The 25,238-nt window shown below is 42.9% G+C and overlaps 1 protein-coding gene across 1 annotated transcript in view; it reads left to right on the forward strand.

Moving 5' to 3' along the window:
• Positions 1 to 1,459: 1,459 nt before the first annotated feature.
• The window catches only part of KLHL40 (kelch like family member 40), a 67,992-nt gene continuing 44,213 nt past the window's right edge, over positions 1,460 to 25,238 (forward strand). The window contains exons 1-2 of the mRNA XM_086941091.1: positions 1,460 to 2,723; positions 20,442 to 20,602. Of these exons, the coding sequence (XP_086797217.1) occupies positions 1,593 to 2,723; positions 20,442 to 20,602 (1,292 nt within the window). The 5' untranslated portion in view covers positions 1,460 to 1,592. The remainder of the gene's footprint in view (positions 2,724 to 20,441; positions 20,603 to 25,238) is intronic.

The raw sequence follows: 25,238 nt of genomic DNA on the forward strand, positions 1-25,238 counted from the left end.
CCCTATATTTTTTTCGATATTTTTGTACTTACCATTATGTAGATAGGATGTCTAAATTTTTTACATCAATATTTATGTCCCGATATTTTGGGAACACAATATTTTGTCCATCAATATTTTGTCAGTGATTCGTAGAAGCCAGAACTTTTGACTTGACCATTGTTTATTTTATGAGTAATAATGTCTCAATCATCCTACAGATGTGAATTACACCCGATTTCCAGGCCTGATTCGCAAAGAATTTTATGTGAGTAATTGTTTTTCAGGCAAGGCTTAGCTGTGCTTACTCGTGAATCTGCAGACGTAAAAGATTCTTAGTCATGGAAAAACAGTTTTGTGATTCACAAAGCTTTTCTCCAGTGGTAAAAATTGCTTACTCCTGGAAAGACAACACTACCCACCAGAACCTCAAGTAAGACACAACTATGCATGGTAAAAGCTTTGTTTAAGGGGCCCTAAATTGCTGAGATTCTGATGCACATTAAGGAAACCCAGGGACCTTCCAAGGCAAGGTGTCATCGATAATAAGAGCATCAATGATGTTTACGCTTCTTTCTGTCCATATGATGACAGGGGCAAAAAATGGCTGCTGTTAGCTGCGTTATGTGTCTGCCTGACCGCTGCGTATCTGTGTATCCCTGAAATTCACTCAGAAAGATTTCAACCAATCTGCAGTGTTATCATCGAAAGAACAAGGAAACACTAGATGAAACAATGAATCGCCTTATTGTTTTTTTGAAAAAGGACATTCATCTTCATGTCACGTCGTCGTAGGATTACTGCGACTGCTCTCAACGAATCCCAAATCTGCATTGGATTTTTCTTTCTATAAACTTTTCTGATTTATCCAGATAAAAATGTGGGAGGCCAAATTCGTTGTCTCGTTCTTTTTAAAAAGATGGCCTTGCCTTGAGAATCAAAATCCGGCAGAGCTGAACCTGTGGTCCAGAAACAAAGGGTCCAGGTAGAATCATTAAGATGGAAAATTCCCATAGCGAACTCCTACTTTTTGCTTTAAATGTCCCAAGCCAAACATTACAAAGCAATGATGCCACTTAAAGCTGAACTTAACCTGCCAAAATGCTCAGCCCTACTTATTACTGTTATAGGCCGATATGAATAACCCATCCTCAATGCACGTTTATGGCATTTGTTGCTGCTGATTTTAAATGTACCAGTGAATGGGAAATTGTTTTACACCTTCACCCATTTGAGAAGCGTATATTACGTCGACCAGGTCGTTCCTACGCCTGTGCGTCATAACTCTCTTCAATGACATGCAGTGACATTCTCCCCCGGGGTAGGCCTTTTCCCGGGACGTCCAGTCAGGGAGAACAGCTGCGGTCCGATGTGTCATGTTTAAATGTGATCGCCTTACACATATGCCCCAGTGTGCCTTGTCTTTGTAGTGCTTGGGCTATATATAAAGCTGAGCTCGAAACCAAAGCACTCCACCAGCTGCAACTAAAAGCACCCGGTTCCTGATTCGCCGGCTGCCTTGTGAACGAGGACCCCTCTCCCTTCGGCCTGGGTGCACAGGTTGGAATAGGTCTTTCGCTTTTCAGGCAGAGAAGTGCGTGGCCGCTTTCAAGATGGCGCTGCCGGCGGACCCAGCGGAGGAGCTACGTCTGTACCAGCAAACCCTCCTGCAAGATGGACTCAACGACATGCTGGAGCATGACAACTTCATCGACTGCGTCTTGAAGATCAAGGATAAGGAGTACCCGTGCCACCGGTTGGTGTTGGCCGCGTGCAGCCCGTACTTCCGGACCATGTTCCTTTCAGATGCCGAGGAGAGCAAGAAAAGGGAAATTAACCTGGAAGATGTCGATCCGGAGGTCATGGGGAAAATCCTTCACTACATCTACACTTCCGAGATAGACATCACCGAACAGAACGTGCAGGACATTTTCTCAGTTGCCAACATGTTTCAGATTCCATCCATTTTCACAGTGTGTGTCTCCTTCCTACAGAAAAGGCTGTGCCTTAGCAACTGTCTGGCCATATTCCGGCTGGGGCTGATGCTGGACTGCCCTCGCCTCGCGGTGGCCGCCAGGGACTTCCTGTGTGACCGCTTCTCGCTCATCGCGCGCGACGAGGACGTCTACCAGCTGTCCCCCGACGAGATGATTGCCGTTATTTCCAGTGACTCCCTCAATGTCGAGAAGGAAGAGCTTGTTTTTGAAACAGTCATGAAATGGGCCGCAAAGGAGAAGCAAAGTAGGGTCAAGGCCCTGCCCGTTATTTTCGAGAGCATCCGCTTCAGGCTAATGCCACCGGACTACGTGAAGGACCACGTGGAGGCGCATGAAGACGTCAAATCCAACCCAGAGCTCCTCAAGAAACTCCAAGTGGTGAAGGAGGCGGCGGAGGGGAAACTGCCAGTCGTGAAGAAGAAGAAGGCCAGTATCAAGGAAGGCCAGGGGAAAGAAGTCAACGGCGAAGTGGAGGAAGAGGAGGATGAAGAAGAAGCCCTGCCCGGAATTCTAAATGACACCATGCGCTTTGGGATGTTCCTGGCAGACCTCATATTCATGATCAGTGACACTGGCGCAGTGGCCTACGACCCCGCGGACAATGAGTGTTATTTTGCCTCGCTCTCTGCTCAGATCCCCAAAAACCACATCAGTCTGGCCACAAAGGAGAACCAGATCTTTGTGGCTGGCGGAATCTATTTCAACGAGGAAAACAAAGAAGACCCTCTGAGCTCCTACTTTTTGCAGGTATGTGATTGCTTTCAGTTTGTGTGGTCTTTGTGTAAAACTCAGCAGCCTTCTGTGCAAGTGTGACAGGCTGTTTGTGTGCCTAACAAGTGAAAACACAACTTGAGCCCACCTTGCCATTTTTACCATAATTTCCAAATCTGTTACAGTGAAGCACTCATTTCAGGAGATCAACCGAGTGAAAAGTACATAAAGGGGAAAGAAGGACGTAGAGAAAGAAGACAACATCATTGCAAAGGGAGAAAGCAGGAACTCACAAGAGTGAGATAAAGAGGCAGGGAGTGTTTTTTTTTTCAGTGGTTTATTGAGGCCTGTGATGGATCAAACGCAGTGTTGGTATTTGGTGTGTTGACCTTTAATAGTGCTGGCTGCAAGCTTCTGAACACAGCTTTGGGCACCGGCACTCATTCTTTTTCAAAGTAAGTACTGCGTGTAAGAATTGGCACAAAACACCAATTCCTGCATGATTCCCCCAAAACATGTAATGGAGAGTATGGGTGCCTCCTTGCCCCTTACGATTACCAAAGCTTCATTTCTGTAACTCGAGGGGAAGATTTGTAATCCCACCCAAAGTATTGATTCAAGGTGTTTCAGTTTTAAAGAAATGGGTAAACCAGTAGAGGGTATGTTGATCTAGGCGGGCAATTTGCCTTCCCCATAATTTTAACAATAATCACTAACTATTTACACAATTACCATTTTGGCCCTTTGTAAAAAAAAAATGCATCATATGTGGTTATCCTGAAAAGTTGATATGGATTTGGTATACTTGGGTTCGAAGGCCAGGAACCCCTAGGGTGGAGTATAGATGGCCCTGCTAGTCTATTTTAGGCTGTCATTTTTTATGAATTTATAAACACCTGCCTTTCTGTAATGAGATCCTTCTACAAGTTGAAACTAACTTAGGGCCAGATGTAAGAAACTTTTTTTTTTTACTGTAGCCAACACTCTGAGTTGAAGTTTACAAACAAAAAAAGTTATTGGCCATATACAAAACCCTGTTAGGAGTGAGTCATTTTTTACTGACTCCTAAAATGGAACTACAATTGGATGCAGATTCGGCATTTCGAAGAGACATGCTTAGGGCATCCCTTTAGATTACCAATCAATACCAGATGTTTACAACCGTAATTCTGGTTGTAAACTATTGAAAAGTTACCGACTCATGAGTTGGGATTTTTTCAGCAAAAGGGAAGTGGTCCACTTCGGACTTCTTCCCATTTATGAATTTGTGTATAAGTTTCAGGGGAATTGGCTGTAGTTCAGGGGTCCATTGCCAACTTTTACAGAAACCTTTAAAAAAGAAAACGTTTTGTTTTAAATCAGGCTGCTTTAATAAAAAAAATTGAAAGCAATCTCAGCATGGTGGTTTGCTGACCTTTGCAGACCACTACCACTGCGATGGTGACCTATTGGAAAGACTTGCAATTTGCGACCTACCTAATGAATATTGATTAGGTAGGCTCAACAGAGGCCCACTCTAATTGCTTATTGTAGTATAGTATTTCATGACAATGCATCATGATATTTTATAGTACTGTATGAACCGTATAAACGGTTGTTTATGGTCAAGGAAATCCTCGCGATTCGGACTTTGCTTAATAGAAAGGAATTCACTTGTTAACCTTCCTAATCATGGGTCAGAGTGGAGTGCATTCAATGTCTATTGCCAATAAATACCCTTTAGTTTGACTTTACAAATTGGCGTTAAATATGTGGTTTAGTCCAGAATGATACAAGCCCTAACTCAATCAGCCATTTCCGGACAAATCTTAACCATGGGAAGGTAAGACATGTATCAATAGCCAGTAATTTGCGTGCACCTTCTCTATATGCTAGTAATTCCGGCGTAGTCCATAGCCGTATCCAATAGAGCAGTGGACGTAGGGTTGCAAGATGACCCATTCGCTTCAAATTTAGATCGTGGAACATTGGGACAAGTGGTGTTGATTGGGGTAATCCTAATAATCTCCTTGCAAACTTGTTTTCCCCAGCTGTTAGATGTCGCTTGTGCCCCATACTCTGATCCATACAATGCTGCAGCCTGGACCTTACATTTATATATCTCGAGTGCTGGTGTGACAGCTTTGCTTGTAGTGGAGCTGTACTTCTTAATGATTGCCCCTGACTCTTGGGCTAATCTTAAGGCTGAGTGGTTTATTTGCTGGTTCCAGGCTAGTTTTGTGTCTAGTAATATGCCCAAATAAGTACAAAAAGTGGCATATTCTATTTTCTCATTACTGAGCACAAGATTCTTTTGAGGGTTTTTTGTGGGTTTATGGCCATGTACTTAATTTTCTTTGCGTTTATTTCTAAGCCCTTTTCTATACAGTATCTATTAAACCTGATCAACATATTTGTAGCCCATTCATGGTCTGTGTTATCAGAATGGTGTTGTCACCGAAGAGCAGCGCAGGCACCAAATTCCCATTAAGCCTTGGAGGATCGTTTGCTTGGTTGTGTAGGTGGTCCACCACATCATTTATATAGAGTGAGAACAGGGTGGGAGCAAGTACACAACCCTGTCTCACTCCTCTCTCTATTGGGGTTGGCTTCGTTAGGTCCCCATTCATACCCCAGCGGACTCTAGCATAGTTCTCGTTATGTAACCTTTTTAGCTGCATAACCAAATTCAGGGGGGCACCTTGTTTTTCAAGTGACTCCCATAGCAAGCATCTGGGTACGAGGTCAAAAGCTGCCCTCAGGTCAACGAATGCCACATAAATGTGCCCCTTCCTGATTTTAACATATTTCCAGATAATACACAGGAGTCTGAAGACTTGATCTATTGTGCTAGTAATGGATCTAAACCCTGCCTGGTATGGGGGCAGTATGCTATTCGTCTCTATCCAGTCGTTAAGCCTGTTCAGTACCTACCTGGCATACATTTTTTGCAGTATGTCTATCAGGCTAATTGGTCTGTAGTTCTCGGGTTTGTGTTTGCTGCCTTTTATGTGGATGGGGACAATTTCAGCCCCTTTCCATGTTCCCGGTATTGGGGCACCGGCCGATATTGCATTGCTCAGAGCCTTAACCTATGGGACCCATACCTTTTTATCATGTTTGAATAAGTCACCGGGAAGTCTATCTAGTTCCGGTGCTTTTCCGGTTTAATGGAGTCTATAGCATACTCAGTTTCTTCCAGTGAGAAGATGATCACCTTGCTCCCTCTAAATCAGCAGGCCTTATTTCTCTACTCGGCGCTGCAATGGGCTGAGGGAAGAGTTCAAGAACCAACTGGTGGTTTTCTGACATGTATTGAAATATCATTCTGTAGAATTTCCCCTGCTGGGGCCAGCAGGTTTCCCTCACACAGTAAATACTGATTCCCACTGGTCATGTATTTATCGGGTGCAGTAAATATTTCCCATTCCGAGTTTTGCATTTGGAAATGAGGCCTAACATGGAATTGGAATGACCTGCTGAGATATGGCAGGAGCAAATTGCAGGGCTGGGGCGGTGTATATTGTAAAACTCAAAAGTCCTATACCTGTGCATACTCCCGTTTGCGCAGGGTCTGGAATTTAGACACTTGCTCATATAGTGAGACTCAGTGTGGAACTGTGTAGTGGTTGGGGTAAATACTGAGAGACAAATCTTGACTGATTTTGCTTTAATGTAAAATATTGTGATGTCAATGCAGCGGTGACATCAAGGTCGCAGTAAACAATGCGAAGCAAAATCAGACCGGGCGTGGGTAACAAGTGGAGCTTAATTCATTATGCTAACAGTCACGTAAATGTAATGAGGTTTTACCTTGCTCTTTGGGTCTGCCCGACATGCTCAGTTATCTTAAATCTGATCAGACATGAGCATGTTACATGGCTGATTGCAACTACCTTAACAATCCCAATGAAAGATGATGACCGGAGTTACCAGCCCCACCTACATACAAAAGGGCAGATTTACAAGAAACTGACGCATCTGTAGAGTTGCGTCAGTTTCCCGGCGCCAGTCTGCGATGCCCTTGCGCCACAATGGATTCTCCGTATTTACAATACAGCCCTCCATGTTACAAGGATTGACATTCTGACGCATCTTTTGGCCCAAAAGTCACGCATTGCTGGAGTTGTGTTGCAAGCACGACGCAACTCCAGCAATGCATGATGAGGCCTATACTTATTGTACTGCGTCACTCAGGCGTAAGGTTTTGACGCAGTGGCATCCTAGAAGTCGCCCAGTGAATTCTAGTAGATTTTATTGCATCACTTTTACGAGGCTTTTATGCGTTGTAACGCCCACCCTTCATACATTATACCTGACACAGGTATAATGTGACGCAGGGCTTTTCAACATGAAGCTTCTCCCTAGATGCGTTGGGTTGTAAATTAGACGCATTGTTTACACTGCAGATGTATCACAAAAGTGACGCAAAGGCAGCGCAAAAGTGTCGCAAGAGGCTTGTAAATCTGCCCCAAAATCTGTAAAAAAAATAAAAAGAATTTGGCAGCTGAAAGCAGGCGAAATCTGTGGGTGAAATATTAGTGAATAATGAGAATTAAACAAGGAATCAGTGCTGGAATGAACGATTCCCCTGGTAATCCTTACTTCCAAGAAAACCCTCAGGGTTCTAGTTGTTGCCACCCCCGCCCCTCTGTCCAGTTACTGATACGTTCAGTGTCTGTATTCCATGTGCTGGCACCAGGGCACTCATACTGAGGTCCTATGTGGCATCAAGGTGCAATGAACATTTGTTTCTTAAAACAGTTCCTGCTAAAAATGGCAGTGGGATTGACTGAGGCAAAAACTGAGTCCAGCTTCCCCGGGGGACGTTTGGGAGGATGAATTATGGAGCCCTCAGTCAAACAAAATTGAAAGTTTCTCACTGGCATTTATTTATTTATTTAGTTGTCTAAACTGACCACCTCCGTAGTCTGCAGATGATCCATACGGAGGTTTTCATTAGATATTACAGTATTACATGCACACCATTTGCATTTTTCATATATACTGTTTCAAACATCCTAGAGCATGTGTGGAGTCAGATTGCCCTTTATACCCCTCTATTCTCAAGATATGTCCCCTACCTATGAGGGATCTTTGAAGTGCACTTTTGCATGTTTATGTATCTGTATGCTAATGAAGTATGATATAATCTGTAATTTGTTTGGCAAAATGATGCACATGGGGGGATTTACTAAGATTTTGCGCTGTGTTTGCATCACAAATTGGCTCAAAATCTTTTTTTCTCTATTTACTTTTCAGCGCTAAACTTGTTAAGCGCTGGAAATAACAGAAAAGTAATGTGAAGCTGCGTACATCGCGGCTTCGCATTACTTTGTGCCATGGGGGCGTACCAAGGGTGCAGCATGGGAGTTCCTATGCAACCACCCAAAGTTTCTCATGCTAAACCCAGTTTACTAAATGAAGTAGATTGGGTTTAGTGTGAGAAAAATGCGCCCTTTTCAAGTAGGCGCATTGAAGGAGAAATGCTTTAATTTCTCCTTCCTTTTCTGACTTTGCATGGGCATACAAATGGGAAAAACTTTGCATTGTGTCTGGGCATCGTATTTTGTACAGAAAGGGTAGCCAAAACTAATGCTAGACTAATGCACACACCATAGCGCTATGGCGCTCAGGTGTATGCGTGGCGCACAGCAGCTGTAATAAGCGCTGGAACAAGGGAAAAGGGAGGAGAATGACGTATCGCTGAAGATATGGTGCTCTCCTGCTCCCTCCCGCCTCGCGGGGGCGGCGTTGCATGAATTGTTTGCAAATCTCCCCCAAAGATGCTGATTACAGGTTCCTCACTAATTCTTATGGGGCCAATGACTCATGTTACCAGCCTCATTGGAAATACAAGGACTGCAGATTTACTTTAGATACTGTACATTTCACCTGTGATATTACCTGCTGAAAGCAAACCCAAATCTCTGGTGAACTACCAGTGAGAAATGAGGAATACCAGATGTTGAAAGTGAGACAACACCATAGGTGGTACGAGGAATCTTTATTGTCGTCTATCTCCTAGCTCTCCTCTCGTAAAACTCCTTTAGAGCATGATCATACTAAACTGTCATATAAGATGGAATGTACAGTTACAAGGGCAGTGGTAGAAAAGGATTGAACCATTATTAAAGTATAAGGCATTAAAGGTGACAATGCTTAATGGCAATGAATTACAACATATCTACCTTCCTTTGGGAAAGATTAACCAATTACAAAATCTTCCTGCCATTTTGAGAGTGGTCAGGATCTATAGCCGGCATGTCCTGCAGGTTCAATTTTACTATTTGGTGAACTTGTGAAAGGTTGACTTTGAGAGAGTAACAGAAACAGTGGAAATGTAGCCACCTTGTCCATGCTCCATGTATGTCCATTGTCTAGAATCACAACACGGTATGTGACAGAGGATATACACATTGATTTAGAATATACTGATTCTCTTCCTTTGCAATTTTCTGATCTCTTAAAACCCAATCACCAACATTCCACTTTGCCTGCCAACTCTATGACCTGTCACATCTCACTTTGTAATCATTTTGGTGAGCCAAACGTTTTTGTTCATCTTGTTCCTATTTACCCATACCTCCACTTAACCACCACAGTGAGAAATTGGTACCTGGCTGCCTTGCTTCAACGCTGCAAATGGAGCAACCCGAGTAATATTGTTGGGAGTGGTATGATAACGCCCTAATAATTCTTGAATTGCTACCACAATCGGAATGTTAGAAACATATGCTCTCTGTATGCGCTCTTTTTACATTCTGTTTACCATTTCAACTAGCCCATTGACTTTAGGACAATGAAGTGTAGTTTTCATGTGAACTACAAACATATCTGATTAAAATCGTTTCATATCCTCTGAAGTGAACTACACTCCATTATCTGCAATTAGAATTCTGGGGACTCCCTTTACAAAGTGTCCCGTAGAAATGTAATTACTATTCATGTATTAATGAGGTTGACATGACGTGTGACAATCCAATGAGATTGAAAGTCTCTAAGACTAACCTATAAGTTTTGAGTGCATTTTGTGTGAAGTAGTGTGGCTCACTCGTTAGAGGCGGCAGACCCGAGAGCAGAGGACGGCCCGGGACCAGGGTTCGATTCCCAGCGCGGCAGGTTTCTGGACCAGGGTCAGCGGACTCGATAATTCTCTCGCCTCGGTGCCCACTCTGATCAGCAATCACACTCGGCAACTCTGGGCATTAGCTTGCCTCATCTTCACTAACGGCCCCACCAGACCGCCGGGGATGCCTGGTCTCACCCTGGAGATACCCATTAAGGGACCATCTCTCAGGGAAGCCAGGAAGGGTTTCGCAGCGGTCGAAGCGCCTTGGGACCCTCCGGGTAAGTAGTGCGCTATATAAATGCCTATACATTTACATACATTACATTCCTAGTTACTGTTGACTTATCACTGTAGGCACAACTAACACAATCCTTGACTACCTCCTCAATTAATGCATCCATTCTAGGGAACCACTAGTGGGCTCTTGCTTTGGATTTTGTTATGCTTCTGCCTAAATAGCCTTGTGTGACAATTCAGCTATTTTTTTGCTTATTCTTTAGGAGGTACCAATTTGTCACCACAAAATATTTTGTTATACAACAATCTAAGTTAATTTCTCACTTTCCAAAAACCTTCTTAAGGAGGTACCAATTTGTCACCACAAAATATTTAGTTATCAAACAATCTAAGCTAATTTCTCACTTTCCAAAAACCTCTGATGTCAACTGATAAGTCCCCATATTTTAAGTGCCACCATGCAAAATTTTGTTTTTTAATTATTCAGCTAACGTAGTATCTTTCTCCAGGCAGGTATCCCATTCATCTTTAAAAATCGCTGGAACACTGACTACCAAAAAAACTTGTTCTACATCATTACAGTCTTCCTCATCTCCAATTCTATGTGTTGAAAGTGAGACGACACCATATATAGTACGAGGATTCTTTATTCTCATCTATCTCCTGGCTCTCCTCAGGGAAACCCGGTGGAGCCAGAACGTTCTAAACTCTCATTATAAGATGCAATGTACGATTACAGGGGTAGAGGGTTAAAAGCTATTGAAACATTATGAAAATATAACATTAAAGGAGGTAATGCCTAATGACAATAATTTTAACACCAGGGAACTTGTGAAAAAAATTACTGATCCCCTAGACAATTCTTCATTTCTGGCGAGACGCTTAGGGTTCCTGTTACAATTCCCATTTAAGTCACCTCAAAGTCAAAGTACACAATATAGTGGGATATGTCAAGATTGTACGGTTTCACAGCGAGGCCCCTGCTCAACGACAGTGTGGGAGGGACCAATTTGAGAATCAAAAGTGAGTTGGGGTGGTTTTACCAATGGTGTTTACAGTCGTTGCGCAAAATGACCATTAGGCGAGACTATTGGGAATCTGAATGTTAAATCCATCTCCACTTAAAAGGGGCACCTACCACCACATATTTAGAGATTGAAATGGATGACTTTGGGATTGAAGCAAATTAGTTCAAAGATTTGCTAGTGCGCCACAATTAAGGGCTTTCTTTGTGGATTCTGACTTTGGTTGGTCCTATTTTACCTACTTACTGGGACAGTCTAATCTACTTCCGCATCCCATGTCCATGTCACTGGATCCCAGCCCAGAGGACGTGTGCATCAAAATGTTGAGTCATGAAAAGTCACCAAATTAAGTGGATGAGTTATCAGATATTTTGGACAACCCAATGATTACTTGGCCGTCTGTTTCTCGGAAGAGTGGCAGGAGGGGGTGGCATCCAATTACAGTACTTGTGTCATGGGACGTGCCGCCCTGTCTTTCCAGGTCTAGACTGGAATTTTTTTTGTGGCATGCAGCTGTCTTCCAGAGGAAACATAAAATGTCTGCCCAACCCACTGTCTCATGACTGCCCGTGACTCTGAAATTGCCCATTCAAGAAGACATGTTTTACTCAATTCCTATGCATACTCCTTCATTCTTACAGCATCATTTAATCTAGTCTAATGCACAGACACTAGAACAGTGGGGTCGATTCAAAGAACTAATCTGAGACAAAATCCTAAACTTATTACTTTTGGTATTCACAGAAGGCATTTAGTAGTAGTAAAGTTAGGGTTTTGCCTTAAGGCCAAAACTAAAGATAAACTTAGTTGAACTTAACTTTAACTTAAAACAAAACCCTAACTTAAGACAAAATCCTAATTTAAGACAATATCCTAAATTAAGACAACATCCTAATTTAAGACAAAATTCTAACTTTACTACAACTAAATGTCTTCTGTGAATACCAAAAGTAGTAAGCTTAGGATTTTGTCTCAGATTAGTTTTGTGAATCGACCCCCTATGTTTCTAGAGTCCCATGGAGGCAAAACCCCTTCCCAGCCGGTCCACTCAACCCTCAAATGCAGCTTTGTGTTGCGGGATACTGCTACCTACAACTAGTACTAAATTTGTAAAAGAATGAGTGCCAGTGTACAAAACTGTGATCAGAAACCCATGGCCTGTGCTACTGAATGTCAGTGCGCTTAATGGTAGTCTTAAGTCCTACTCAGGCTTCTTTACTTCACTACTAGACACTCCCTTTATCTCTCTCTTGCAGATTCCTGCTTTCTCCACTTGAGGCGGGGTTCCCTCTTCCTCCTTCTTGTTCCTCTCTTGTTTTCTCTCTCTTTCTCTCTGTCATTGTCAGATGAGGAAAAATAGGTGCTGGTCCCCAGAAATGAGTGGCAGTGAGTCCCACCAGCAACAACCAACTCAAATTAAGCACTGCTTTCATCTTGATCAGTGTCTGGTCATAAATGGAAGGTTTTATCTTTTGCCACTTGGCTTCATAACTTCAAAACATATCTGTCATATCCCCCATCTTTTATCACATTATCTCTGAGGAAAGGGGACCTCTGTGTAACTCAAGATCTTGCAGAAATTAGCCCACAGTTGTATTTTGATTACTGTACTCAGACCGTATAGTGAAGCGACAGTCTCTCCAGATCCTAATATGTTGTATTTTTTCAGATAATTTCTACAATCCCTAACATGGCTGCAAAGCCATTTTGGTGACACCAGACTTTACAAATGGAAGGAATAAATAATTGTTTTTATAATTATACAAACAAGTCGAAATCTGCATGTAAATTGCCAGCAGTTATTCCCCAATCTAAATCATTGTCTTAGATTTACAGTTGAAGAGTCCTAAGTCTATTACACAGCCTCTTAAAGTTCTGTTTTGTTTTTCTCCACATCTGCTTAGTGTTAAAGACCCCCCTGGCAAGGCACTCACATAACTAATAGTTAACTATCCTAGTGCATTGAATCAATGTTCAGTATAGCATTCCGTTGATGCCCCAAAGGAAGCGTAATATAATATGTGGCAGGGAGCCCCCTGATTACTGGTCAGCATAGAAGCTCATACAGACAGTGAGCCCTGCGCTATACCACAGAGCCGAACCAGGCCCTCTGTGGTTCGGCTCACTGTCTGCCTGAGCTTTTCTGTTGGCCACTCATTAGGCGGCTCCGTGACACATATTACGCTTCTTGGTGGGCATTTCACTGATTCCTGGTGCTTCGCTTTGGATTCTCAACACCGCCCCCTCTGCCCTCCGCCAACCGTGATCTTCCAACTGGAGCACATCGGGAGACAAGCGACTGGGGCAATTCTCGAACTGCAGGTATATCCTTTACTTGTGGGCTCCCTGCTTCCACTCCTCGCTCCTCCCATGCAGGTTTCTGACTCAGTGGCTTCTCCATCCTGAGTGCTTTGAAGCTTGTCCCTATCAAATACTGGAGCTCCAAAATATTTTGAGTACTGATGATGATCCCGGTATTTCCTTAAGGGATCGAAATGTCGACAAGTGTCACGGACCATATTTGTACTGCTTATCAATCTTGAACGTGCCATGCTTTTCATGTCTTAGATACGCACTTTGACAACTATTATCACGTATGAGAGAGCACCGAGCACGTTTTGTCACCTTTACCACTGTGCAATTGTTGATGATTTTAATTCTCTTTTTTTTTTTACAAATAAATAACTATTTGGTATACAAGATTCGTAATATTGTATGTCTAGGGACCATTTGTCTTGATATACTATGCTTACCCTAGGTCCCTGATGACTCTTGGATTCCTTGTTACTTAATAATAGAATTGCATTTCTTTGCATCAAAGGGGCATCACATGAGTGGTACATGGGTGTTCCCATGCTACTTCCTATTTTTTTACGCAAACCCCTATCCACTAACATTTAAAGACAAGGATTTGCACCAGAATAATACGCTCCTTGAGGCATGTGCTGAACTGTACCGCACACATACAGAAAGGAAAACGTTTTCAAGTTAGTCTAAGCTTAGTGTTTTGTCGAGGAAGGCTACCCTTCCAGCACAAAACCTATGTTACACTCATACACACACACTTTTGCACTACCGCGAAAAGGGGTGTGCATGGCACAAGGCAGCTAAATAATGTACCAGCTCTTGTGAAGATTGCCCTCCGCCATGTCTTAGTAGATATGATGCTTTCCTGCTTTCTCTATTTCATGGAAAGCAGTGCCGCAACTTTGGTTTTTGGGCTTTGTTGCATCAAATAATAGTAAATTTGTCCCTTAGTATCTTAGGGTAGAAGTGAAGTGTAATTTGATGTGACGCATACTGGGAGCTCAGACAGAGGTATGCATGTGGTGGCTGAAGACGTGGACAAGGTAAAATACAGATGGAATCTTTATGGTCTAGCTATTCATGGTGTTTTCATTCATCACAGACAGATCGCTTCAGAGCTCCTGGAGGTGAGAGGTGTTTCGAACAAAGATGGAAGACAACTGTAACAGCCAATCATGTCATAGAAGACATGTGGCATCATAACCGTAAACAGTTTAGGGGGCGGGGTTTTACATAGCGCTAGCGCGAACTAGACCGGAAGGTATCAGAGCGCTTTATATGAGCACCAGTTGCATTACAGGTGAGCACATGAATTTTTTGTTAGGTACAGGGAGATTATGTGATTTGCACAGAATCACAGGATGTTGCCGAGACTCAAACCCAGTTGTCCAGCTTTGAGGTCGACCACCCTAGCCGTTAGGCCACATCCTTGAGGCCACATGTCTCATGTAACACCTTTGGTTGAAACACGTCTTGAACTGGACATTGCACTTTACCTAATATTAGAACATTGGAATGTTGTAGGCTCCATTGCAGACAATGGAGTGCCCCATGCGTCTACGGGCTGGTAAAGGCCCGCAGAGCAACATTCCAATGTTGTTTAAACAAAGGCCTCTCGGAGCCCGAGGGGATTTCAATCCCCTCGGGCTCCGAGAGGCCTTTGTTTAATTTGTTAGAACATTCTGCCCTCTAGTGGCAGAATTTTCTAATAGCCTTACAACATTTCGTAGCTGGGCTACACAGCTATTAAAGTTCTGCTCCCTTGTTAAAGGCCCTCGCCTTCTGCTTGGGCCTTTAACGCTGGAGAGGGCCTTTAAAACCCGGTATAGCCTGCTACGGCGGGCTATAAGGCTATGTTATTATCTATAAAGATGAGACTTCCAGATCCAACAAGCTGTTGAGTAAAATGCCAGAACAAGTGAGATGGGCCCAATTGGCACTTGAAATGTGAAGTCAGCTGTCTTATTTCCTAGGTGATAAAGGTTTGTCTGCTGGGTGTCTCTTTCAGCCCCTTCTAAAGGCTGGAGAGTGATTTTTGTAGACCCAGGAATGGGATCAGTTTTTCCCATGAATTTCAAATAAAATCTGCATACTTGCGTTGTAGAAGGAAATGTGTGTAACTAAGATGTTATCGTCTGTACTGAGCAAAAACCCTGCCTTGCAATATACAAAGTGCCTGTGAAATTTGACATTCTGCGTTGCATGTAAAAACATTATATAAGTGGGAAAGAACATTTGGGCCAGATTTATCAAGGGATTATGTTGCCCTTGCATTACGCAGGGAGCCGCAACGGCAATGCGATTCCTAAGTCAGACCTACTTAGCAACGCAAGGCCACCTTGCGTGGCCCTTCATTTCTTGGTAAATATGGAGTAATGCAATGCAGTGCAAGTACAAGGTACTGAGCCCGGTGAAGGCATTCCATGGGTGAAGCATGGGTGTTCCCAAATATCCAGCCGTGGATTTTGGTGCATTCCTTGATTTACCAACAATGGTAAACCTACGAATGCATCAACACGCTACTCCTTCCCAGTGGAGGCACAAGGAGCGAATTATCTTTATTCTGCAACACACTTAGAAAGTGGAAAAATCCTCAGAGGAATTTGTTTTTGTGCTGGGAGGTGTTCCTTCCTGCACAAAAATAATCCTTCCTGTAATGCAGACACCCTTGCACCATGAAGCAACAATGCCTGCATTGACGCAAGGCAGCAGATTGTGCACTAGCGCAGGCGGAGAGCATGCATGTGGCATATATTGCTAAATATGGCACATTCCTACCCTCTCCTTTTCATGCAGTGAAGCATAGTAAGTTGTCTTGCTGCGTTGTGTGAAACCTTGATAAATGTGGCCCTGGCTTCATGGACTTTGCTGTTAATTTCACTTTCAGCTAAAGATCTCACACTGTGAGCTGTGGCGGCAGATCAGCTTAACTAGGCATTTAGAACCACTAGAAATGTACTTTATTAGTTGTGAGAGCACCTTCAAGTGATAATCGGTAACATAGGGAACTGGAGCATTAACAGAAAGGTTGTGAGATCGTGCCTAAGTTTATTCTTGGTGCAGTGTTTCAGACCAGCTGAAGGTGTTCTAAGGGCTTGTCTGGGATCCCCAGTAAAATAATGCGGAAAATACTGCATGCGGTAAATACCGGCTACAGTATCACCACATCATCACTAGATTTTTTCCTGGTAATGAGACATTACATGTGGAATCAGTACTTCGTGCATCAATTTACACCTGTTTTATCACCTTCCAATAACTTTTTTATCCTTTCACATTTTCCATGTTTTTCTTGGCAAAATGTGAATAGGGAAAATTACCCAATGTGCATGTTTTCAAGCACAACCCTAATCCCAATTTGGGTGGAAACTTCTGTTTCTGCCAAATTAGGATTAAAACTGAATTCAGAACTATCCTGTCATGGTCTTCTTTTCATTGTTTAATTGCATGGTGTTACAGTGACCTAGGAGTCATAAAGACGAAGGTCCAAAATAAAGTGGAACAAACCATCATGATACCCAAATATCAAGTCAAAATGTTTATCAACTCAAAAGGTAAAATGATACATTTTTGGCACATAATATCACTTTTCAAGATTGTTGTAGGTTATATTGTTTTATTTGATATAGTTTGTATGTTTAATAATTGTTTTAAAGTTAATTGCTATTTTTAATACTTAATTTAATATTCATAATGTTTCCTTGTTTATATTTGTTATTAACCCCTTCGGTGCTGATGACGTCCCCCAGCCATCATGCATCACGGCGCTCATGTGCTGATGACAGCTGGAGGCCATCATGAACCCGCCCACTTTTAAAAACGGCCGCACAGGCGCAGAATCGCGGCCGCGCCCAAGGGGTTAATGTCTGTAATTTGTTGGTGTTTGTTTTTTGGTGGGTAATAGGGAGAGAATATTTTCTTTATTTTATAATTTGTAATATAAAAATGGTATTTCTAGAATTGAATTAATTTATTTACATTTAATGAAGGTATTTTTTTATTTTGAATATTTTTTATTTATTTTGTTCTTGTTTAAATGTGTTTTTCAAATTAGGAATTCGAATAGTAACTCTCACCCTTCAAAAGTCCAGCACTTTCTCTGCCAGCTTTTGCGTACATTGGAGTGGGAATAGTAAAGTTGACTCCCTTCTGACTTCAACAATTTTCTTAATGGTTGCTCAGATTGGAGTGGGAATAGTAAATCTAACCCTTCCAGAGTCCAATACTTTCCCTGCTTTTTCTGACTATGGAATGGGAATATTACATTTGACCCCTCTAAAGTCCAACACTTTTCTAGCTGTTGCTCAGATTTGGGTGGGAATAGTAAATCTAACCCCTCTATAAATGCCAACACTTTTCCTGCTTTGGACATAATTTGGGGGTAGTCATGGGTCACTGCTGCAATCTCTAGCTTGCTCCCTGCTACTCCTGGCACTTCCCTTGCGACTCCTGGCCTCAGAGGATGCAAACGTTTTGCCACCTTTGAGATCAGGGGTCACAAAGGAAGTACCATGAGTAGCAGGGAGACAGCTAGAGGTCACAGCTGCGACCCCTGTCTACCCCCAAATATCCATGCGTGAGAGTCGGAATTGGAAATGTGACCCCTCCAAAGTCCAACACTTTCCTTACTGTTGCTCAGATTAAAGTGGGAATAGTAAACATAATCCCTCTAGAGTCCAACACTTTTCCTGTTTTTGCTTATGTTGGAGCAGGAATAGTAAATCTGACCCCTCCAAAGTATTACACTTTCTTTACTGTTGCTCTGAATGGAGGCAGAATAGTAAGTCCAACGCTTCCAACGTCTAACAATTTTACTCTTTTGCATCTGTTGGAGTGGAAATAGTAAATCTGACCCCTCCAAAGTCCAACACTTTCCCTACTGTTGCTCAGATTGGATTGGGAATAGTAGTCAGTCAGTCATATCCACTTTATTTGGTTAATAAAAACCATACAAGTACACTACAAGCATCTTAAACAACAACAATAAAACCTATCCAAAAGTCATATCCAGATAATCTTAGACACCATAAAAACTTCAGCAAATAAACAGGCCTCTGCCTTTTGATTGTTTTAGAATAGGCATACACAAATGTTAAAAACTTTTCTAACACATAGAGAACAGTCATTCTAACAAACATTTCATCACAAACTTTCCTTAACGACCGCAACTAAAAAACTGGCATTAATACAACTCTCCCAAGTGTTATTCAGCATCTGTAGGTAAACTAGAGCAGGCCATACTTGAATATATCCTTTTTCCTTTAAAATAGGCACTAAAAAACGTTTATGAATATAATGAAAATGGTGGCAAAACATAATAAAGTGCAAAGTATCTTGGGTCGAAAAATTATCACACAAACAGGGACACAAATCTTTCACTTTTCTCCAGCCCTGAGGTTCAGCCAATATACTGTGCAAAAGATTAAATCTAAATCTGGTTAAAAGAAAGCAGTGGTAAGGCTTTGTTACTACACTTAGATAAGGTTCTTTCATTGGGGCTGTTTTCAGCCAAAGATAGGCTCGAACCTTGGGTTTCACTAGCTCTTTTGCCTCTCTTTCAATATGCATCATATTTAATAAAATGTTTTTAACCCAAGGTAAGTCCTTTTACCTGAGGTTATCTGGGGACTCAAAAAGATGGGGTTTCCCTAGTTTCTTTATGAAGTTCTCTACATACCCTAACCACAGGACACTGCTAGCTCTGTCCTGAGATAAGCAATCTCTGACAATCTCATGGTTCACCACCAATTATGGATTAATCCAGATCGATAACCAGCTCATGAGTGAGTATAGTAAATCTAAACTCTCCAAAGTCAAACGCTTTACCTGTTGGTGTGGGAGATAGTAAATCGGACCCATTCAAAGTCCTTCACTTTCTTTACTGTTGCTGAGATTGGAGTGGGAATAGTAAATCTAACCTCTCTAAAGTCGAACAATAATTTCCCTGCTTTTACATACGTTGTAGTGGGAATAGTAAATTTGACTCCTCCAAGGTTTAACACTTTCTCATATTTTGTATACTGGAGTGGGAATAGTAAATCTGACTCAATCAAAGTTCAGCACTTTCCCTACTATTGTTTTGGTATGAATGTTAAGATTTATTCTATTTATTTGTTTTAAATATTTTAAACAATTTTTCAAAATAAATAATTTGTATTTTTTAATTTATGTTTTAATTTTGTTGGTTGTCCATTTATTTTGTTTTTTTAACATAATGTGGCTCTGTTTTTGTTATGCATACATGTTTGTTATTTTTTTATTATTAATAATTTTAATGTAATGTTTTCAAATATGTATAATTATTTAACTTTTTCTACTCAGTTTTAATTATATTATTTTAAACTTCAGTATTTAAAATATAATAAATAATAATGCTATATATAAATATTACAATATGCTTACCTATTTTTTGACAATATTATGATATAGACATTTTTGTTCAATTTATTTTAGTTTACATTCCATATATGTAAACTTGGTGTTAAGGTTCCCAATATTTGTGTTGCAATATTTGTGTATTAGGGTATTTTTGTTTCCCATATTTTGTTATACAAGCTTTATATCACCAGTAAGCAGATGAGGCTAAAAAGTGAGCAATGTGAATATTTTCTGAGCATCTTGTGCTGCAGGTGTTCACAAAGATCATTTGTGAGATGAATTACGAGAGAACGTTAATGTTGTGGGAGTGGATGATGCCGGCAAGAGGGTTAACGTATACATTGAAGAGGATTGGTCTTAGGAAGGATCTCTACGAAACTCCCAAGATGTACGGTACCTGGCTGACTGACTAGCTCTTTCCAGTCAGGAAGAAGGAGAACCATCGTAGTGACAGTCCTTGGATTCCGATATTGGAATTGTCCGAATTAGTATTGAATGCTTCTGGAAGGTGTAATAAAATGAGAGATAGAGATTGCTGTTTTCTGGGCTTGTTAGTTTTTTCCTCTCTGCTTCCAACTAAAAGTGATCTCTGTCTTGCTAGGCTTCCTAACATCTTACCAATTGTTGTGTATTAAGCACATCGGCTTGAACTGAAAGATCACTTCCAAATCTAATGGAAAATGTGCCCTTTCTACTTTAGCACATCACTGTGAGGTTATTGACTAAATTCACTCTACCATTGCTTTTCTACTGCAGTTTGATCACCTGGATTCTGATTGGTTGGGAATGCCAGCAGTACCCTCCCCCCGGTGCCTTTTTGGCCTTGGAGAGGCTGAAAATTCGATATTTCTCATTGGAGGGAAGGAGCTGAAGGAAGGAGAACAGACTTTGGATTCCGTGCTGTGCTACGACAGACTGTAAGTGTTGGGCTGGTCTGAATTTGAATGAGGCTTCATTTTGGAGCCGACAAAGTGGCTTTAGGGAGACAAGGGATTTAAGTTTCTTGCATTAAAAGACCATATCATAGCTCTGCACTTGTTTCAATTTGGTGGTACATATTTTGATAAGTTCTTTTAAACCACATACTTAAAACATATAAACTTAGTATGATCTTCTCCATACAATTTCCCATGGGGATTTTGAACACGACTATAGCCCGAACCACTGAATGGAATTAGACTAAATTTGGCAGCAAGCTAGCTCTTGGTCTAGAAAGAGACCTTTCTGTGATTTTATGTAAATTCATTCAGTAGTTTTAGAGTTATTAAAAGCACAAGACATAAAGATATCTAGGGACTCAAATGATTGCCCACCAACACTTCATCCAGGAAGTGTTGGCAGTCATCTTGGGACTCGGGCACAGCTGAGTGCCAGGAAATAAGGTAAAAAAAACATGGGGCAGGGTAGGAATACCCTGACCCCCTAGCTCTGGTGCTGGATTCCAACAGGGACCACGCCGAGGAACAGAATTTTTTTTTAAATTTTGTAACAACATTGCGGTGGATCTGCAAATCCGTGGCAAAATTAAAAAAAAGAAAAAAACAAGTGCAGCCTTGGTTTTTATGTACCCCCGGGTGAGACAGGCCCCAAGGGGAATTCATATTAGAACCGTTCATTACAGCTTGAGGTGAGCAAAGCTAATCGACAGCAGCAGAGCAGGACTCCGGGACCCGTATGGCCTCATTGATGCTCGAGGCGAGTTAGTCTCCTGTGCGGTTTACTCCTTCTGCCTGTCCTGTGCAGGGTGCTGGGCTGGGGTGGGACAGCAACTTCAGGTGGAAGCACCCGCGACTAAACGCCAATACTCAGTACCTGTAAATGTGGCACTTGATGCACACATCTTGTTTCTGTCTGATATTGAAACTCGGTTTGGTGGCTATGTGTTCACGTTAACGCCCGAGCTTCCAAGCATGTTACCGGAGCATCTTACAAGTGGACTTGCACCACAAAGGCTAGAAGGGTTACTCTGTGGCTCATATTGCCAACAGTTACAGCTTTCAGTCATAAGTAGATCTGGTCAGTAGCTGTGGTTGAAGCCCTGCTTGTTCCACCTTCACACCAGCAATGGCACGTCGATGGTGCAGTCCAACCATCTTCAAGTGAGTTGTTTTCTCCACCTTTTCCCAAGGGGAGCTCTCCAAATCATTTCCCAACAAACAGTCAACAGGCATGGCGGGCCTCACAGCTACCTGAAGAGTACCAGAGACCCCCCCACTCAAAGGGAACCTGAGCCATTGGACAATGACTCTCTGTGTTGACGGTGTTAACAACTCGTCAAAATGCATGAGGGACAATCTGCTCTTGAGTCACCAGGTGACACCTGACAGCTGTCACACTGGCTCCTGTATCTCTAAGAGCCTCCACCTTTTGGCCATTAACGGTCTCTCGCTGTCCATATTTCTTAGTGTTCCTGGGTAGCTGAGCTTCTGAGACCCTCTCACAGTCTCCTAAAGAGACAAGGGTCATTTGTGCGGGACCGCACCCACCTTGGACAACCATCTCCTCCCCCAAGGCTACACTAGCCATCTGCCGGGGCAGAGCACCAGTAGGTGCTTGTTTACCAAACAGGCGGAATCTGGTATCATTCGCCTTAGGACCCAGGTCACCACACTTGTAACATTTCAGGGGCCCCTGGGGAACAGGACTACCTGTCGGGCCCCTTGCTTGCTCTCAGGGGGAGGCTGGGAACCTTTCACAGGGTTCCCTTGGGGACTACTTTGGGGCCCTCTAAGGAACTCCTTCTGTTTACCCTTGTCCCCCCACTCTTCTGCTGGGGACCCTGCCCACCTTTGTCTGAGTCTCCCATGTGACCCATGTGGACCCTGGTACTGACCTAGCTGTCCGCCTCCTCAGCAAGCTTCCTAGGATTAGTCAGCTTGCTATCTATCAGATGCTGGCGCAGCTCTGGAAAACAATTATCAGACAAGTGCTCCCATGCAATCAAATCAAAGAGACCTTGAAAATCATTAACCTTGCTGCCCTTTACCCAACCATCCAATGCTCTGCAAAAGAAAGTGACATATTCAACCCAAGTATTATTTTCTAACTTTTTGCATTTCCTGAACCTCTGCCTATAGAGCTCCGCTGTCAAACCATATCTACACATCAATGCATCTTTCATGTGGCTGTATGAATTGTGGACATCAGAAGGCAAGTCTAACAATGTATCCCGCCCCTTACTAAGGAACCTTCCCCACAACCCCTCTCCCCAATCTCTCTCAGGGACCCGGTGGGAAGACATGGCTACCTCATAGGCTCTGAACCACTGACCAATATCATCATTTTTGTAAAATCCCTTCACCACATCCTTGAGAATATGCACTCTACTTTCTGTATGTACTGACGGTACGCTGCCACTAGAGGGAGTAACTTCTAAACTTTTAGCTTTTAACTCCAACTCCCTCAAAACCTTTTCATGTTCAAACTGTATTTTCTTTTCCTCAAGATCTAACCTTCTATTTTCTATTTCCTGCTGCCTATTCACCTTGAACTTGGTCATCTCCATTTCATTCCTTCTTGATCTCTCTCTGTCCTCCAAGTCCTCTGGAGACAGACTTTTGTTAGAGCCAATGCTACCTTCAGGGGAAGGTGCCTTCCTTCCTCTTGAGCCCAATGGCTATTCCTGTTGTACTTCTGCATCATCTTCCTCCTCAGTCACATGTGTTTTCCTTTCTTCTATGCAGGCCCTTAGCGCCTTGTAGAATTCTTCCTTCACTTTAAATCCAGAAGTGGAAACATTGAATTTCTTGCAAAAGTACTTCATCTGCTTTACTGTGTAGCATTCCAGCCTCTCCTCTTCCCATTCACAATTAGGGAGGCTAAATATTCTGCTCTCTCTACTGAATTAGGCGTCTTTCAAAAATAGGCAAACAAAAGGAATCTACCAAAAAGTAAGCAGTATCGTTTTGGTCTGCACTCACTAAGTAGTGTTCACCAGTCACTGTACGTGAGTCACAAATGCAAATGCAGAATCCCTTCCGCTACCTACCAATGTTAGATTTGAGGGTCTCTAGTTGGCACAGGTAGGTACTTGTGACAAGTAGGGACCCTTTCCTCAAGTCAGTACAAGGGGATTACACACCTAAAATAACCCCTGCTCACCCTCTAGGTTACTTGGCGCGAGCAGTCAAGGCTTATTTCAGAGGTGTTGTAAGTTAAGCACTTGTGACCACATACACCACATACAGTAACCCAGTGACAACACTACAAATGGACACCACACAGGTTTTATATAAAAAATAAGTAGACTTAATATAGAGTTACCACAAGACCATAAACGACAAAAATACACACTATGGTTACTTTAAGATGGTAGATTTAAGCTTAGTTCAGTTCAGTTCTTAGACGCAACACTCTGCGTCAATGTACCTTGAGTTGCGTTGCCCTTCCACAACAAGCAAAGTCTCAGAGATGGTAAATGAGGCAAAATCAGGTGCAAAGAAATAAAGACGTGAAGATTTTCCAGATGCGGCACGCTTCTCGGGGATGCGAGAAGTCCTCGGTTCGATGCGTGGACTGCAGCGGTGACACCGTTACGATTCGACGGCAACAGCTTCAGCGGCGACGCTCTTCTCCACGATGCGTGAAGCTTCCGTTTGATGCAACAACTACAGTGGCAACATCCAAGATGCAACGGCAGCAGCTCCGACGGCGGCACGCTTCTCGGGAATGCGAGGTGCTCTTGGTCGATGCGGTGCAATGCAACAGTTCCAGCGGTGACACCTTCCTGCTTCGGAGTTGCGACGGCAGGCACAGTGATGGCGACACGCTCCGACGTCTTTGCAAGATTTTTCTCCTGATGTGGTGCAGTGCGACAGCTCCAGCGGTGACACCCTCCTTCTTCGGAGTTGCGACGGCAGCAGCAGCGACGGCGACACGCTTCTCTCCGTTGCGGTGCAGTGCAACAGTTCCAGTGGCGACACCCTCCTTTCTCAGGAGTTGCGACGGCAGGCACAGCGATGGAGACACCCTTCTTCTCGTTGAGTCGCGCTTCCAGCTCCTTGCGACACGCAGTTCCTCAGAAGGCCCAAAACAGCAGCAGGCACTTCCACAAGAACTCTGGGGAGCTGGGGGGGGTGAAGTCTGTTGTCCCTGAGACTTCAGCAGGAGGCAAGCTCTTTTCCAAGCCCTTGGAGATCCTTCACAAGTTGACAGCAAAGTACACAAAGTTCCTTTCTCCTTCCTGTGGCAGTAAGGCAATCACTGCAGGCCAATCCCCCAAGCAGCACTTCAGCTGCTTGGGAATAGTCTCTCCTTGTAGTCCAAAGTGATCTAATTTCATGGGATCAGGGTCCCAATATTTATACCCAGAAATCCTTTGTTTTCTGAGGGGAGAGGGGCCTTTGCCCAGTCCAAAGCACTCTGTTTACAAGACTTCTCCTTTCCTTTCATAGTGCAGGGCATGCACATCAGACACCCCACAGGAGGTGGAGCCAGCATTGTGGAAGGCAAGTACAGTCCTGGAGCACTTTGTTGACGGAACTCCTTCTCTTCTTTCAGTGTGCAGGGCAGAGACACCAGCTGCTCCCCAGGGGGTGGAGCCAGCATTGTGGA

The sequence above is a fragment of the Lissotriton vulgaris genome, chromosome 10, assembly GCF_964263255.1.
Source record: "Lissotriton vulgaris chromosome 10, aLisVul1.2, whole genome shotgun sequence".
Taxonomy (NCBI): Eukaryota; Metazoa; Chordata; class Amphibia; order Caudata; family Salamandridae; genus Lissotriton; species Lissotriton vulgaris.